Consider the following 13152-nt stretch of genomic DNA (forward strand, 5'->3'; position numbering starts at 1 on the left):
CCCCTTTCTCTTTCTCCTGTCTTTTTCCCTCCCTCTTCCCTGTCTCTCCCTCTCTCTCCTTCTCTCTGGCACACTGCAAAGGTCTGATGCCGGAAATAGGCCCAGGACCTGTCTTCTAAAACCCTGGCACAAGATCAGTGGTTTCCGCCAAATTCCATGCTTATGTTGAGACTTTTCAGGCCATCTCCTAGCAACCACCTTCTGTTCTCTCTCCCTTTGTGGCCCCCTCTCTCCCCACCCCTTGCCATTCAAACTTCCCCAGACACTGACTTACAAAGAGGGCTGGGAATCCCAGAGCTGCTATACTGGGGTAAATCCATCTGCAGCCCCCTCCCCCAAGACTGGAGGCTTCTTTTGGTCCTGGAATGTTAACTAGCTCTGCTGTGCCGGCTCAGCTCTGGAGTGGAGGGCTCCAGAGACTGGCCCTCAGTTCTCATCTCCTCTCCTTCCCCCTCGGCACCCAAGGCCCAAAGGAGGGTGCCATTGTTACTCCCTCCTTTTATTTGTTTAGGTTTCTTTAGTGCATATAATCAGAAGACTCGATCTTTTTTTAAGATCCACAAGCAAAACAAAACTCTTAGAGGATGAGAAAATATAGAAGAATATAATCACAAACAATGCTAGAGTGAAAACCCTTGTATTTACCTCCTCGGGGACTTGGGTGTGTTTGTCTAGGACAGAGGTTGAGAAGTGGCCTAGCTGAGTCCCAGGGCGTGTGTGTTTTATATTTACCAGGCACTGCAGAATCATTCTCAAGTAAGATTGTCCTAGTAAATGCTCCACTAGCAGTGACTGAGAGTACCCCTAGAGCTACATCCTCTCTGATACAATATAATTGATGAGTATTTAATGAAGAATATGCACATGTTTTGTTTTAGCAGATGCTGCTAAATTGACTTCAGAGTATAAATTGGCTGCTCTAATTAACACTCCCCACAGGGATATGCCTTTTCCCCAAACCCTCACTTCATATTATCAGATATATATTTTAAAATGTTTATTTATTTATTTTTGGCCACTTTTCCAAAGGGTTTGAAGATGTGACTAATTATTTTTCTCTTTACAATTGAGGATTTTGGGGGTTTTTTTCCCTTCCTGGGAAATACTTAAATCAGTTTCTTAGTCACAAAGAAGAGACTTCCCTAGTGGTTGAGCGCTTCGTGGAATTGAACAAACGTGGATTGGAAACCTGGCTGCACCACTGAGTGGCCTGTGACACTGGACAAGGCCTACCCACTCTCTGATCCTCCGCTTTTGAATCTGTAAAACGGAGACAAGAGTGTCTTTCAGTGCGGTTGTGAGACCTCCACGAAGCACCTGCAGTTCATTAAGCCCACAGTCAATGCTGGTTAATGACGTGGCATCTACACAATCCTCACCAAGGTGCTCCCTGTGAGCACTCATGTTTAATGGCTCTTTTATGAGTAGATCAAGGTGGCTGGGGGGGACTTCCCTGGTGGCGCAGTGGATGAGACTCCGCGCTCCCAATGCATGGGGCCCGAGTTCGATCCCTATTCAGGGAACTAGATCCCACTCGCGTGCCACGACTAAGGAGCCTGCATGCCACAACGAAGGACCCGGCGAGCCACAACTGAGGAGCCCTGGAGCCTCAGTTAAGGAGCCCACGTGCTACAACAAAGGAGCCTTGAGCTGCAACTAAGGAGCCCACCTGCCACAACTAACAGCCGGTGCAACCAAATTAAAAAAAAAAAAAGGCCAGCGGGGAGAAGCCCCTCCATAGCGATAGTCCCCATCTAAGTGCAAGGGAGGTTTTCATCGCAGGGCTGGGGATGGAGAGCCAAGATCTGTTCTCCCTGTTGGGAAAATCCTAAGGGAGATTTTATGTTTATCCACAGTCTCACTGAGCCAGCTAACTAGGTGTCAAATTCTCTGCTTTTGGCTGGAATTCCTCCAGCTCAGTATGGTAATACTGTCTCATGCTGATCAGAAGCCTGGCGGTTATGTATGTCTTTGAAAAGTAAAGATGGGAATGGAGATAAATTACTAATTAACAAATTCCATCCATTTGTCACACCAACTCCTTCCAACCCTGGAGTCCAAGGAGAAAGGATAATTATGAAGAGTATCACCAAAAATAAAGTCTCTTCAACAAATGGTACAGCCACCCCATTGGCTATCCATATAGAAAAAAATAAATTTTGAGTACCATGGACAAAAATTAATCTGAAATGGATCATAGAGCTAAACATAAAAGCTGAAACTATAAAACTTTTGAAAGAAACTACCAGAGAAACTCTTTGCAAAGACTTCTTAGGTGCATCATAAAAAGCACAAACCACTAAAGAGAAAAACTGATAAACTGGACTTTATCACAATCAAAGGCTTCTGTTCTTTGGAAGACACCATTTAGAAAAGGAAAAGGCAAGCCAGAGACTTGGAGAAAATATTTGCAAAGGATTCCTATCTGGAATCTATAATGAACTCTTACAACTCTGTAATAAAAAGACAGCCCAATTTTTAAATGGGCTAAAAATTCTGACACACACCTTGCAAAAGAAAATATGAATGGTCAATAAATGCAGGAAGATATTCTCAACAGGAAAGTGAAAATTTAAACCAGAACAAGATATGAGTACTCACTCAGTTGAATGACTAAATTTAAAGATTAATAATACCAAGTATAGGTGAGGAACCAGAATTCTCATAATATTACTGTGGGAACATAAAACGGTATAACCACGTGGGAAAAACATTTAATCACTTATACTTACTGTCTGACCTAGCAATTCTACTTCTAGGTATATATGTATATATATATATCTGTAATAGTCTGAATTGTGTCTCCCCAAAATTCAGATATTCAAGCTCTGACCCCAGTACCAGAGAACGACTGTTTTTGAGGACAGGGTCTTTAAAAGAGCTGGTTCAGTTAACACAGGGCTGTTAAAGTTAGGGTGGGCCCTAATCCATTGTGACTGTTCTTATAAGAAGAGGAAATTTGGACACACAGAGAGATACCAGGGACACACATACAGAGGGAAGACCACATGAGGACACAGCATGAAGGTGGCCATCTACAAGTCACAGAAGGAGCCCTCAGAGGAAACTAAACCTGCCCACACCTTGATCTTGGACTTTAAGCCTCCAGAACTGTGGGAAATAAATTGCTGTTGTTAAAGCCACCCAGTCTGTGGTATTGTGTTATGGCAGCCCTAGCAAACTAATACAACGTCCAAGAGGAGTGAAATCCTGTTTCTACACAGACTTGTAGGTGAATGTCTATAGAAGCTTTATTCATAATTTCTAAGAAATGGAAACAATCCAAATGTTTATCACCTGATGAACAAAGTATAGTCTATCCATCCAATGGAAGATTACTGAACAATAAGAAGGAGTGAACTATTGATACTATGCATCAATATGGATGAATCTCAGAAACATGATGCTGAGAGAATGAAGCCAGAGGCAAAAGAGCATATACTGTCTGATTCCATTTCTATGAAATACGAGAAAAATCAGATTGAATCTTTAGTGACAGAAAGCTGATCAGTGGTGGGCTGGGACTGGGGAGAGTTTAACCGGGAAAGGGTACAAGGGAACCTTTCAAGATAATGGAACATTCTTTATCTTGAGTGTGGTGGTGGTTACACAGGGGAATACATTGGTCAAAACTCATCAAACTATACACGAAATGCATTTTGTTATATGTAAAATATACCTCACTAAAATTGATTTTTTTTAAAAGTGTCCTCAATCCTGAAAATGCTTGGAAGCCCTGCCCTGGATGCACTTAAATGGCAGGTGAACAGATGAAAGTGGGTGCTGTGGGTAACCAAAGTGCCTTGTCATCGCAGGAGGTGCGAGGAGGGGACCAGCGAGAACGAGGCAGCAGCTGAGGAGGAGGAAGAGGGGGAAGGGGAAGAGGACGTTTTCGCTGAGAAAGCCTCACATGATATGGATGAGTGCCCAGCGCTAAAGGTAGGGAGGGCTGGGGACATGGGAAGGGCTGTCTTGGGGAACTAGCCCTCAATCCTTGAACCTGGGCAATCAGAAGAGGCTCGGGGCTAAGTCTCATGCTCCAGCATCAGGGGACAGGCCTTCAGAGTGGGATGACCTGCAGAAGGTTGTGTAGGAGTGTCCCTGCCTAGAACTGGGGTCATTTCGGTGACAGTAAGCCGGGAGAAGTTGACTCATCCCCTCGTCTCTCCTGCCCTCTGCAGTTCCCGGTTTTCTGGGCAGACCTCAGTCCTTGCAGGCAGGTGGGTCTGGGTTCAAAGGCCAGCTCTGCTCCTTCCTAGCTGTGTAGCCTTAGGCAGATGACTTCATCCCTCTCCAGCCTTGGTTTCCTCATCTCTAAAATGGACACAGTAATACCAACCTGGCAGGTGGGTTCTAAGATTTTGAGTGAATGGAATTCTCCATTTGGGTCTGCCCAAAGTGCAGTAGGAAAGAGGTTCTAGTCAAGTTCCCTTTGCCTCCTGCTTCCCTGCTGCACTAGGGTTACATGATATAACAGGCTTCACGCTCCAAAGAGACCTCCATGTTCTTTGACCTTCAGGACTCCTGGAAGTAGAGCGCCCCACTGTGTCTGAGCCGGGCACGTGGGGCTGGAGGGGCAGGTTGTGCACTGCACAAAGGTGCCTGACCCCTGGGGGCGGGGTGTAGCGGGGGTGTGAGAGGCGAACTTGGGCCTGCCTTCTGACTGCCCCGCACCGAGGGGAAGTCTTTCCGTAGTTGCTCCAGCCAAAGGGGGTGCCTTTTCCAAAATCACATGAAGGCCCTGTTTTGGTGAATCGAGGCCCTTCATTTGGGTGTTTTTCTTTACCTCTGCTGGTAACTACTGTGAAAGGACAATAGAAAACCTGATCACCTCGTTTAAATAACGAGATCTGCTGGTTGCCTCCATAACTCCATGAAAACATCTGCGGTTCTTGGCCGGGGCCGTGGAGGCCTTGGCTACGGCTTTGTTAAAATACGGTTGGTCTTGAGGGTGTGAAGTCTGGGACTTTGGTGGCTGAGGTACCTCTACTGCTTACGTGAGCTTGTTAGGGGACTGAACATCTCCCACTAGCCCCAGCCCATAGGTGTCAGGGAGGACTGGGGGCCAGTACTCGGGGCCTTGGGCGCTGTCCTGGCTGGGCTGGGGCCGCGGAAGCCCCTGGCTGTGACTGAGGACCAGAGGCAAGGTGACAGGGGTGGGGAGCAGCTGCGGAGGGTGCCCGAGACTCTGCGGATACCGGTGGCCTCACAGTTGTGACCTCTCCCTCAGGTGGACAAAGAGACCAACACGGAGACCCCGGCCCCATCTCCCACGGTGGTGCGGCCCAAGGACCGCCGGGTGGGTGCGCCATCTCCAGGGCCGTTTCTTCGAGGGAGCACCATCATCCGCTCCAAGACCTTCTCCCCGGGCCCCCAGAGCCAGTACGTGTGCCGGGTAAGCAACCATGTGGCGCTTTCCTCCCCCAGAGCACCTGCTTCTCTCCCAGTAGCCGAGAGCCCCGCTTCTCACACAGCTCTGGGTGCAAGTTCCCATTACGCTCACCTTGCGTCCTCGTCGGAGCCTGTTTCCTCATAATGTGAACAGACCGACCCTATGGGCTTGCTTTAAGGATTTGAATTAGCTAAAGCCTGGGAAAGCCTCCATAACCGATACAGGGCCAGTGATTTTCTAATTCCAGCCAGCTCCCCCCTCCTCCTTGTTTACAGCCTGCCCTGCCACACCCCTTGCTGAGATCAGACTGACCCTCACCATCCCTGATGGGCGGGCAGTTCCTCCCCTTCCAGGGCAATTGCAGCCTGCAGCCTGAGGTTACATAATAGCAACGGACCTGTTATTACTTAGTCATGGGTTTAGGGGTTTTTTCAATTGAACTTTTTGCTAACAATGAAAACTTAGGAAATTCAATTAAAAATTTTTAAAAATGAAGAGGTTTCGAATAAAATTCCACTTTCTCTTGGGAAAAAAGGGGACTGTCTGGCCCCATGGGCTACACATTCTGTCACAGACACAACTGGCTGGAGCTGAGCGGTGAGGGCCACTACCCTTGGAGGGGTGGAGGGGCAGGACTTTCAAGTTCACTGTGGCCTCCACCTGGCCCTGTTTAACCTATCTCACTTGCTGACCTGCTCTTTCAGGTCCCGCTGGATTTAGGTGCCGTGCAGTAGGCTTGGCCCCCTGACCCCTTTGCCTTGCTGTCTGATTAGTCTGCCCCGTCTGAGGGGTCATGCTGCTTGCTGGGGCTACAGAACCAAGACCCTGTTCCTGACGCCCAAATGACATGTCGACATCCTTCCTTACCTCCTACCTTCCTTACCTCCTACCATGAAGAACCAACGAGCAATAACCAGAAGCATAAACAGAACCTTCCTGCCTAGTGTGTCAATAAGTTGTCGCAGGAAAGGCCCATGGAACCTGCCCCACCTCGTCAACCTGCCACCCACCTGCCTATTGTTATTGGGGAGGGGGAGGGGATATGGGGGGGGTTCAATATCTGATATTCGGTATCTAAGGCCTCCAGTTATAAGCCTGAGTAGGGATGGTAATTTTTTCATAACATGACAATTTCACTCATTTACTGGCTACTTTTCAAATTAGTCCCCCAAAAACATTCCCTGTAATACCTCCCAGAAATAACGTAAACCTCTTCCGTCTGTGTCAAGTCTCTAGCTAATATTTGAGCTTGTAAGCATCTGAAAAGATAGTGTGAGCACCTGCAATGTAGCTGCATATCTTGCAAAAGGTACAGGATTTCCTGCAGTCACTGAATGTGATTTTTTTTTTTTTTTTTTTTGGTACGCGGCCTCTCACTGCTGTGGCCTCTCCCGTTGGGGAGCGCACGCTCCGGACGCGCAGGCTCAGCGGCCGTGGTTCACGGGCCCAGCCGCTCCGCGGCACGCGGGATCTTCCGGGACCGGGGCACGCACCCGTGTCCCCTGCATCGGCAGGCGGACTCGCAACCACTGCGCCACCAGGGAAGCCCTGAATGTGATTATAACGTGAGGGAATTCGTGAATCACAAGTGAAGAATCCTGCAATTAAGCCAGCACACGGCTGAAGAAGAGGAAAATCCAATCCACGTTTCAAATGTGAAGAACTTAGAAAAGCCCTTAGGATAATGGATAATCTGTTTCTGGCAAAATTACCGACTTTATGAACGTGCAGTGGAAATCAAACACAAAGTGAAGAATGTCGCTTGTTGGAAACATCACACCAAAAGAAATGAGTGTTTGATTCATCCTTTGTCATCAGGATTTAGAATGCAGTTGTAATTTTGTCAAATGGAAGATATGAAATGTAACTTCTGAAAAGTGTTTCTCTTTTCCAACTAAAAACTCAAACTTTTTTTCCCCGATATTTACAATAAAACTCTGGTCTCCTGTGTAAATGGATTCGCGCGTTAGGTGGCCTTTTTCAGGATTGGCATCCTTGAATAACAAAGAGCTCCGGTCCCATTTATTACGCATCTTCAGCATGCCTAGCACTATGAGGGGCCCTTCCCACGTTTAATTATCTGGACCAGTTTCCAACCCTGCAGGGCTGCAGATTAAAAAGTTCCTAGTCTGCATGGGATCACCTGCCACAGGCAGAAACAACCTTTCTGGGACTTCCCCGGCAGTCCAGTGGTTAAGACCCTGCCTTCCAATGCAGGAGGCGTGGGTTCAATCCCTGGTCAGGGAACTAAGATCCCACATGCCATGGGGTGTGGCCAAAAAAACGAAAAAAAAAAAAAAAGAAAAGAAGGGGTCTTTCTTAGCAAAGCCATATATTTTTCCTTCTTTGTTTTCTGACTACACTTGAGCCCAAGCTTATCGGTTTCTTGTAGATTCTTACTTAAGGCTGCAAGAAGTAGCCAGTGGTACAACATCCTGAATTTTTTCGCTGTCATTTCCCTTAAAACTCTATAGGCGTGCAGTCTGTCTCTCGAGATACAACAGGTAACAAGTGTATCCCTCTGGTTTTCACCCACAGAAAGAGCATTCTCAAATTCCCAATAGGGAATATTGGTGTCTGTGCTGTGCCCCATCCTACCTCCAGTACACAGCCAGCTCCCTGTCTTCCGGTCTGTGGTTTATAGCACCCCACTCCCCAGTACCAAGTCCTGTACTGGTCAGGGTTCTTAATAGCAAGCAATAGAAACAGACTGTGGGCAGTGCATGCGGGGAAGAAATGTTTGGCAAGGAAATTGAGTAGTTCACATATTCATCAGAAAGCTGTAGGACCAACCTCAGCAATCAGGCAGGAACAAGGTGGGCCAGACCACAGCCAGAATCATACCACAAAGACAGTCAAGGGAGGGCACCCCGAGTGCTGCTGTAGAGCGTGGTCCCAACTGGCTGTGCCACTGCCTCTGGGGTTCAGCACTGATTCCTCCGCCAGACTCCTACCACTGCAGGAGGCCAGGGGAGCTCCAGCCACTGCTGCTGCTGCCACTCCTCCACCACTAAGGGCTTCTCCCTGAGAAACCAAGAAACACGGATGCTCAAGGAGCAGAAGAGAATGGCCTGGTTAAATCCAAGAGGCACAGTGACAGAGAATTGGTCCAGCTAGCAAGACCAGAGCAGTTGGCACTTAATTGTCAGAGTCTAGTCCCGTGCCTGCTTCTAGCTACAAGGGAGGCCATGAAAGCAAGGCTGTGGTACTTTCTGCTTCATTCGTGAAAAGTGGGCTTCGTCTCCCACCAAGAGTCGTAAGAGGGTGGTAATTAGATTAGCAACCCCTCCCCCCCAAAAAATCCCTATTTTCCTGTGTCATCTAATGTCACGAACAGCCCTGCAAGGCATGTTGTGTTAATCCCATTTCGTATATGCAGAAAGTCAGGGCACTTTGTTCTGAATACAAGCAATCCCTTCTGGCCTGATGCCACACATCTGCACATCAAGTACCCTCTGCTGGGTATCTCCCTTCTTTGGTCCTCAGCATGGCCTGTGTCACCTGGTGAGTTTCCTGGGCTTGGGACCCCCACTGGACTTTAAATCCGTGAGGGGTAGAGATGGTATATTATACTCCCCACGGCTCTCCCCAACCCCTGTGCCTTAAACAGCTACGTATTTATCAGCAGTGCTGGCACGTGTGTTGGTCGGCTCATTTTGACCTGAAGGATACAGTTCTTCCAAAATTCTCATTTCCCTGTAGCTCCCTCTGACTGCCAGTTATTTCACCTCTCTGCTCCTCAGTTTCCCTAGCCATCGGATGGAAATAACAAAAAGGCAACGATATTCTCTACCATGTCTGAGATCAAACGCATTACAACATCTTTAAGAAAAAGTTAAATTCAAGGACTTAATGTAGCTTTCATTGCTTTTTTTTTATAACATGGTCTTTAGCACATAAACAACTACGACTCGGGATTTCCCTGGTGGCGCAGTGGATGAGACTCTGCGCTCCCAATGCAGGGGACCTGGGTTCAGTCCCTCATCGGGGAACTAGATTCCACACGCGTGCCGCAATAAGGAGCCTGTGTGCCACCACGAAGGAGCTGGCGAGCTGCAACTGAGGAGCCCGCCTGCCGCAACTGAGGAGCCCACGTGCTGCAACTGAGGAGCCCACGTGCTGCAACTAAGGAGCCTGCCTGCTGCAGCTAAGACCTGGTGCAACCAAATAAATAAATAAATATTCAAAACAAAACAAAAGAGCTGTGACGTAAGCATCAGTTGTCCTGACACATATTCTAGTTGGTATGACACATATTCTGTGAGTGTCACCTATGGATTGAAACCATGTAGGATAAATCCCCCTTCTGATATGATATCCAGCCCGTCTATTTGTATGAATCCACCCCAGTCAAGATGGTCCACCCCTCTGTCTGTATATTCGTTTCATCTCCGAGCCCTACATGCCTCCTGGGGGCCGGAAGAGGACGTGACCCTGGAGTCAAACAGACGGGACCTTGAACTCTTGTTTGGATGCTTACCAGAACATTTCACTGAACATGAATGAAATGCTTACTGCATGACTTATAAAAGTGTGTTAATGTCTCCAGGCCTCAGTTCCCTCAGTTAGGATTGTTTGAAGATGAAATGAAACTGTCAGTAAAGCCCATGGCACATAGTAGGGGCTCCGTCCATGTGGCTATTATGGTTACTGTTGCCTATTTCTCATTCTGGTTGAGCCTCTGCCTAGTGTAGTAGCTATTTCATCAACGTAGCAGGACTATTAATACCATTATCACTAATAATTATTAATAACCACAAAAATGATGATGTGGACAGCTTCTCAGAAGAGACCTGCAGCAGTGAGCTGACAGCTGCCAGAATAAACAGACTCTGTAGCATCAGCCTGTGGCGATCCCAGTGACTTGAAAATACGACTCCGGAGAGAAGCCCCTGCCTCACACATCCTGGGATGTGCTGCCATCCTCACCTCCCTCTCCGGTCCTCCCACTGGGGACACACACTGTCAGTGGAAAAGCATCTGCCTCGACCATAGCCCTGATCTCTGGCTATGGATGAGGAACATTAGCCCTCTGGGGAGAGTCCATATCACTAAGTGACTGAAGGATTCTGAGGAGGGGAGAGCTGTGATCAGCACAGCCCTCACAGAGCGTGTCTGGCCCATCTTCTCCAGGGATGTGGTCCCCGAGGCTTTGCCTGTGGGCTGCTTTTTTTATGTATATGTCAGTCTTGACAGGGGCTCCATTTCAGCCATGAAAGTGGCTCTCGGGGCAACAGGGAAGAGTTGATTCAAATAGGCCTTAGCGTAGGAGGTCAAGTGGTCAGTAGATCCTGGAGTCACACTGTCGGGTGTCAACCCCGCCATTGCTGCTGCTACCAGCTCTCCAACCTTGAGCAAATTCGGTAACCCCTAACCCTCCGTCTCCTCCCCCATGGGTTGTTGGAAGGGTTACATGAGATATCGCATGGCTGACACGTAGGGGTGTGCATCATTGAGTACACACTCAGTGTGCTTTCCGCATGCACTTAGAACCTTCATGAGCTTCCCACGCCTTTTCTCTGGCAGCTGAACCGAAGTGACAGTGACAGCTCCACCCTGTCCAAGAAGCCGCCTTTTGTTCGAAATTCCTTGGAGCGGCGCAGCGTCAGGATGAAGCGGGTAAGATGATCACCTCGGAGCTGTGTGTCCACCTGCTCCTCCCTCGTTTCCCCGAGCCATGTGTCCGGCACGCACAGCCCCTGACGTCTGACCGTTTCTCCTCAGCCACTGGTTGGAAGAAAGTCGCTCTCGCAAGCATGGGGATATTTGCAAGTGGAAGTTGATGAACTGTAAGGCCTGGGTAGGCACTGGGGAAAGTGCCAGAGGGTCCATGTAACATCGTTATTATGGCCAATAGGGTTAGATCAGGAGTGTGCATACTTTGTTTTCTTGGATAGAAATCAGAGTCACTAAGAACTAATCAACCCAAGACGTCACAGCCACCCATGGGAGCCTGCCTCAGGCAGGACTCTGTTCGGTGTGTGTCGTCTAGCTGACTGGGCAGTTGCAGGTCCTGACAGCCTCCCTGCTGGCGGAGAAGCCGGGCGCCCCCACCCCACCCCGCCCCCCATGGGCTTCTCTCAGTCCAGCTGGAAACGTGCAGGGAAGAGGCCACAAACTGCCCCCGCAGAGCAATCTGGCCTTTCCTTAACGGAGACTTGGCTGAGGGGTCAGGGTGGGGCTGTCTTAGACAATGGCCCAACTCCCAACAGGGACTTTCACCAACCAGTCGGGGCTGCAGGAGGTGCAGTGTGGCTCTCCCCACTTTGGCCTTTCAACGCAGGCTCGACAGCAGTTCTGGCGAGCTTGCAGAACTAGAAGAAACCCAGGAGCCAGAATGTCAGAAAGAGAAGCAGAGAGAGCAAAGCAAAAGAGAAAGTGCAGAGAAAGGAGAGCCTACTGACAGCCCCACGCAGGGGCGGCTGCTCCGCATATCCTGCGGGCCTGCTGCTGACAGCCCGCATGGAGAGTGGTCCTGTGCCTGTCCCCACCCCATCCCCCCACCCCCCCACCCCAGGTCTCCAGAAAGAACTAGAGAGAGCAGGAGAAAGAAGGCAGTGCAGAAGAGGCACACCCGGAAAGGAGAGAGTGCTGGCTGCCGGAGAACGTGGACATGGCCTTAAGTGACAGGCATGTCCCACCCCAGCCCCACCCCGTCTGCTGTGGCTGGCTGGTGCTGCAGTCCCTGGAGCACCAAGTCTCCCTGGGAGCTTGTTGATGATGCAGATTCTGAGGCCACACTCCCAGACTGTCTCATCCAGGCAGCTGGGGTGGGGCCCTGGAAACCGCATTTTAATAAGCTCCTCGGAGGATTCTGGAGCAGGTGTTCCGGGATCCACTCCCGGAGAAATGATGCTGCATCTGCAGAAGCTCCCGCCTGCACCCCCTGCAGTTACCTAATCATAGGAGTGATAGCCCATCATATTCACAGGTCCCACCCACACTGAAGAGGAGGGGATTACACAGGGCTTGTATGTTAGGAGGTAGGAATCTTAGGAGCCATCTTAGAACTCCATCTCCCACAGTCATTTATTCTTTTTTAATGATTAGTGTTTTCTGATAGGAGAGTTAATGATTATAGTTAATCAAGATCTTTTACATACAGATAACTGAAGAACTCAACTCAAATATAGCTTGAAAGTGAAAAAGGGAATGTATTGGCTCATTTCATGGAAAACTCTAGGTTGCTGGACTGACTTCAGGCATGGATTGATCCAGGAGCTGAACCAATGTCATCAAGCTTCAGTCCCCCCTCTCATGGCACTGCTCTCTCCAGATGGCTTAATTCTTAAACAGGGCTACCCCATATGCTGGTGAAGACGACCATGATCATTTCTAGGTTTATATCTTGCTGGCTCAGTGGCCTCTGTGTAAAGACATTGCCTTCTTTCCCAGTAGCTCAGCAAAAGTGCCAGAATTTGAGTGGTACTGCCTGGGCTTGGATAACGGGCTCACCCCTGAGGCAATCACTGAGATTCTGATTGGCCAGGTTCAGGTCACATTCCTATCCCCGAAGCCCCCCATGTGAAACAGATGGATTGACTATGGCAGATGAGTGGATCCCCAAGGGAAGATGAGGATGCTATTACTATAAGACTAGAGAAGTGGAAGTTGGACAGGCAGAAACAATAGATGTCCATTACAGGACCACAAAGTCAGTGCATGGGGAACAGACCTGCATTGAGGAAACAGCTTTAGAGCAGGATAGTGACAAGCATCCAGTAAAGGAGGGGGTAAATGTTGAGGACACTGTGAGTAGG

The 13152-nt window shown here is 48.9% G+C and overlaps 1 protein-coding gene across 1 annotated transcript in view; it reads left to right on the forward strand.

Annotated features, from left to right (window-relative positions):
• The window catches only part of WWC1 (WW and C2 domain containing 1), a 151037-nt gene that overhangs the window by 133515 nt on the left and 4370 nt on the right, over nt 1–13152 (forward strand). The window contains exons 18-20 of the mRNA XM_007447821.1: nt 3816–3939; nt 5231–5395; nt 10919–11011. Of these exons, the coding sequence (XP_007447883.1) occupies nt 3816–3939; nt 5231–5395; nt 10919–11011 (382 nt within the window). The remainder of the gene's footprint in view (nt 1–3815; nt 3940–5230; nt 5396–10918; nt 11012–13152) is intronic.

Source organism: Lipotes vexillifer, unplaced genomic scaffold (assembly GCF_000442215.2).
Source record: "Lipotes vexillifer unplaced genomic scaffold, Lipotes_vexillifer_v1.1 scaffold370, whole genome shotgun sequence".
NCBI lineage: Eukaryota > Metazoa > Chordata > Mammalia > Artiodactyla > Lipotidae > Lipotes > Lipotes vexillifer.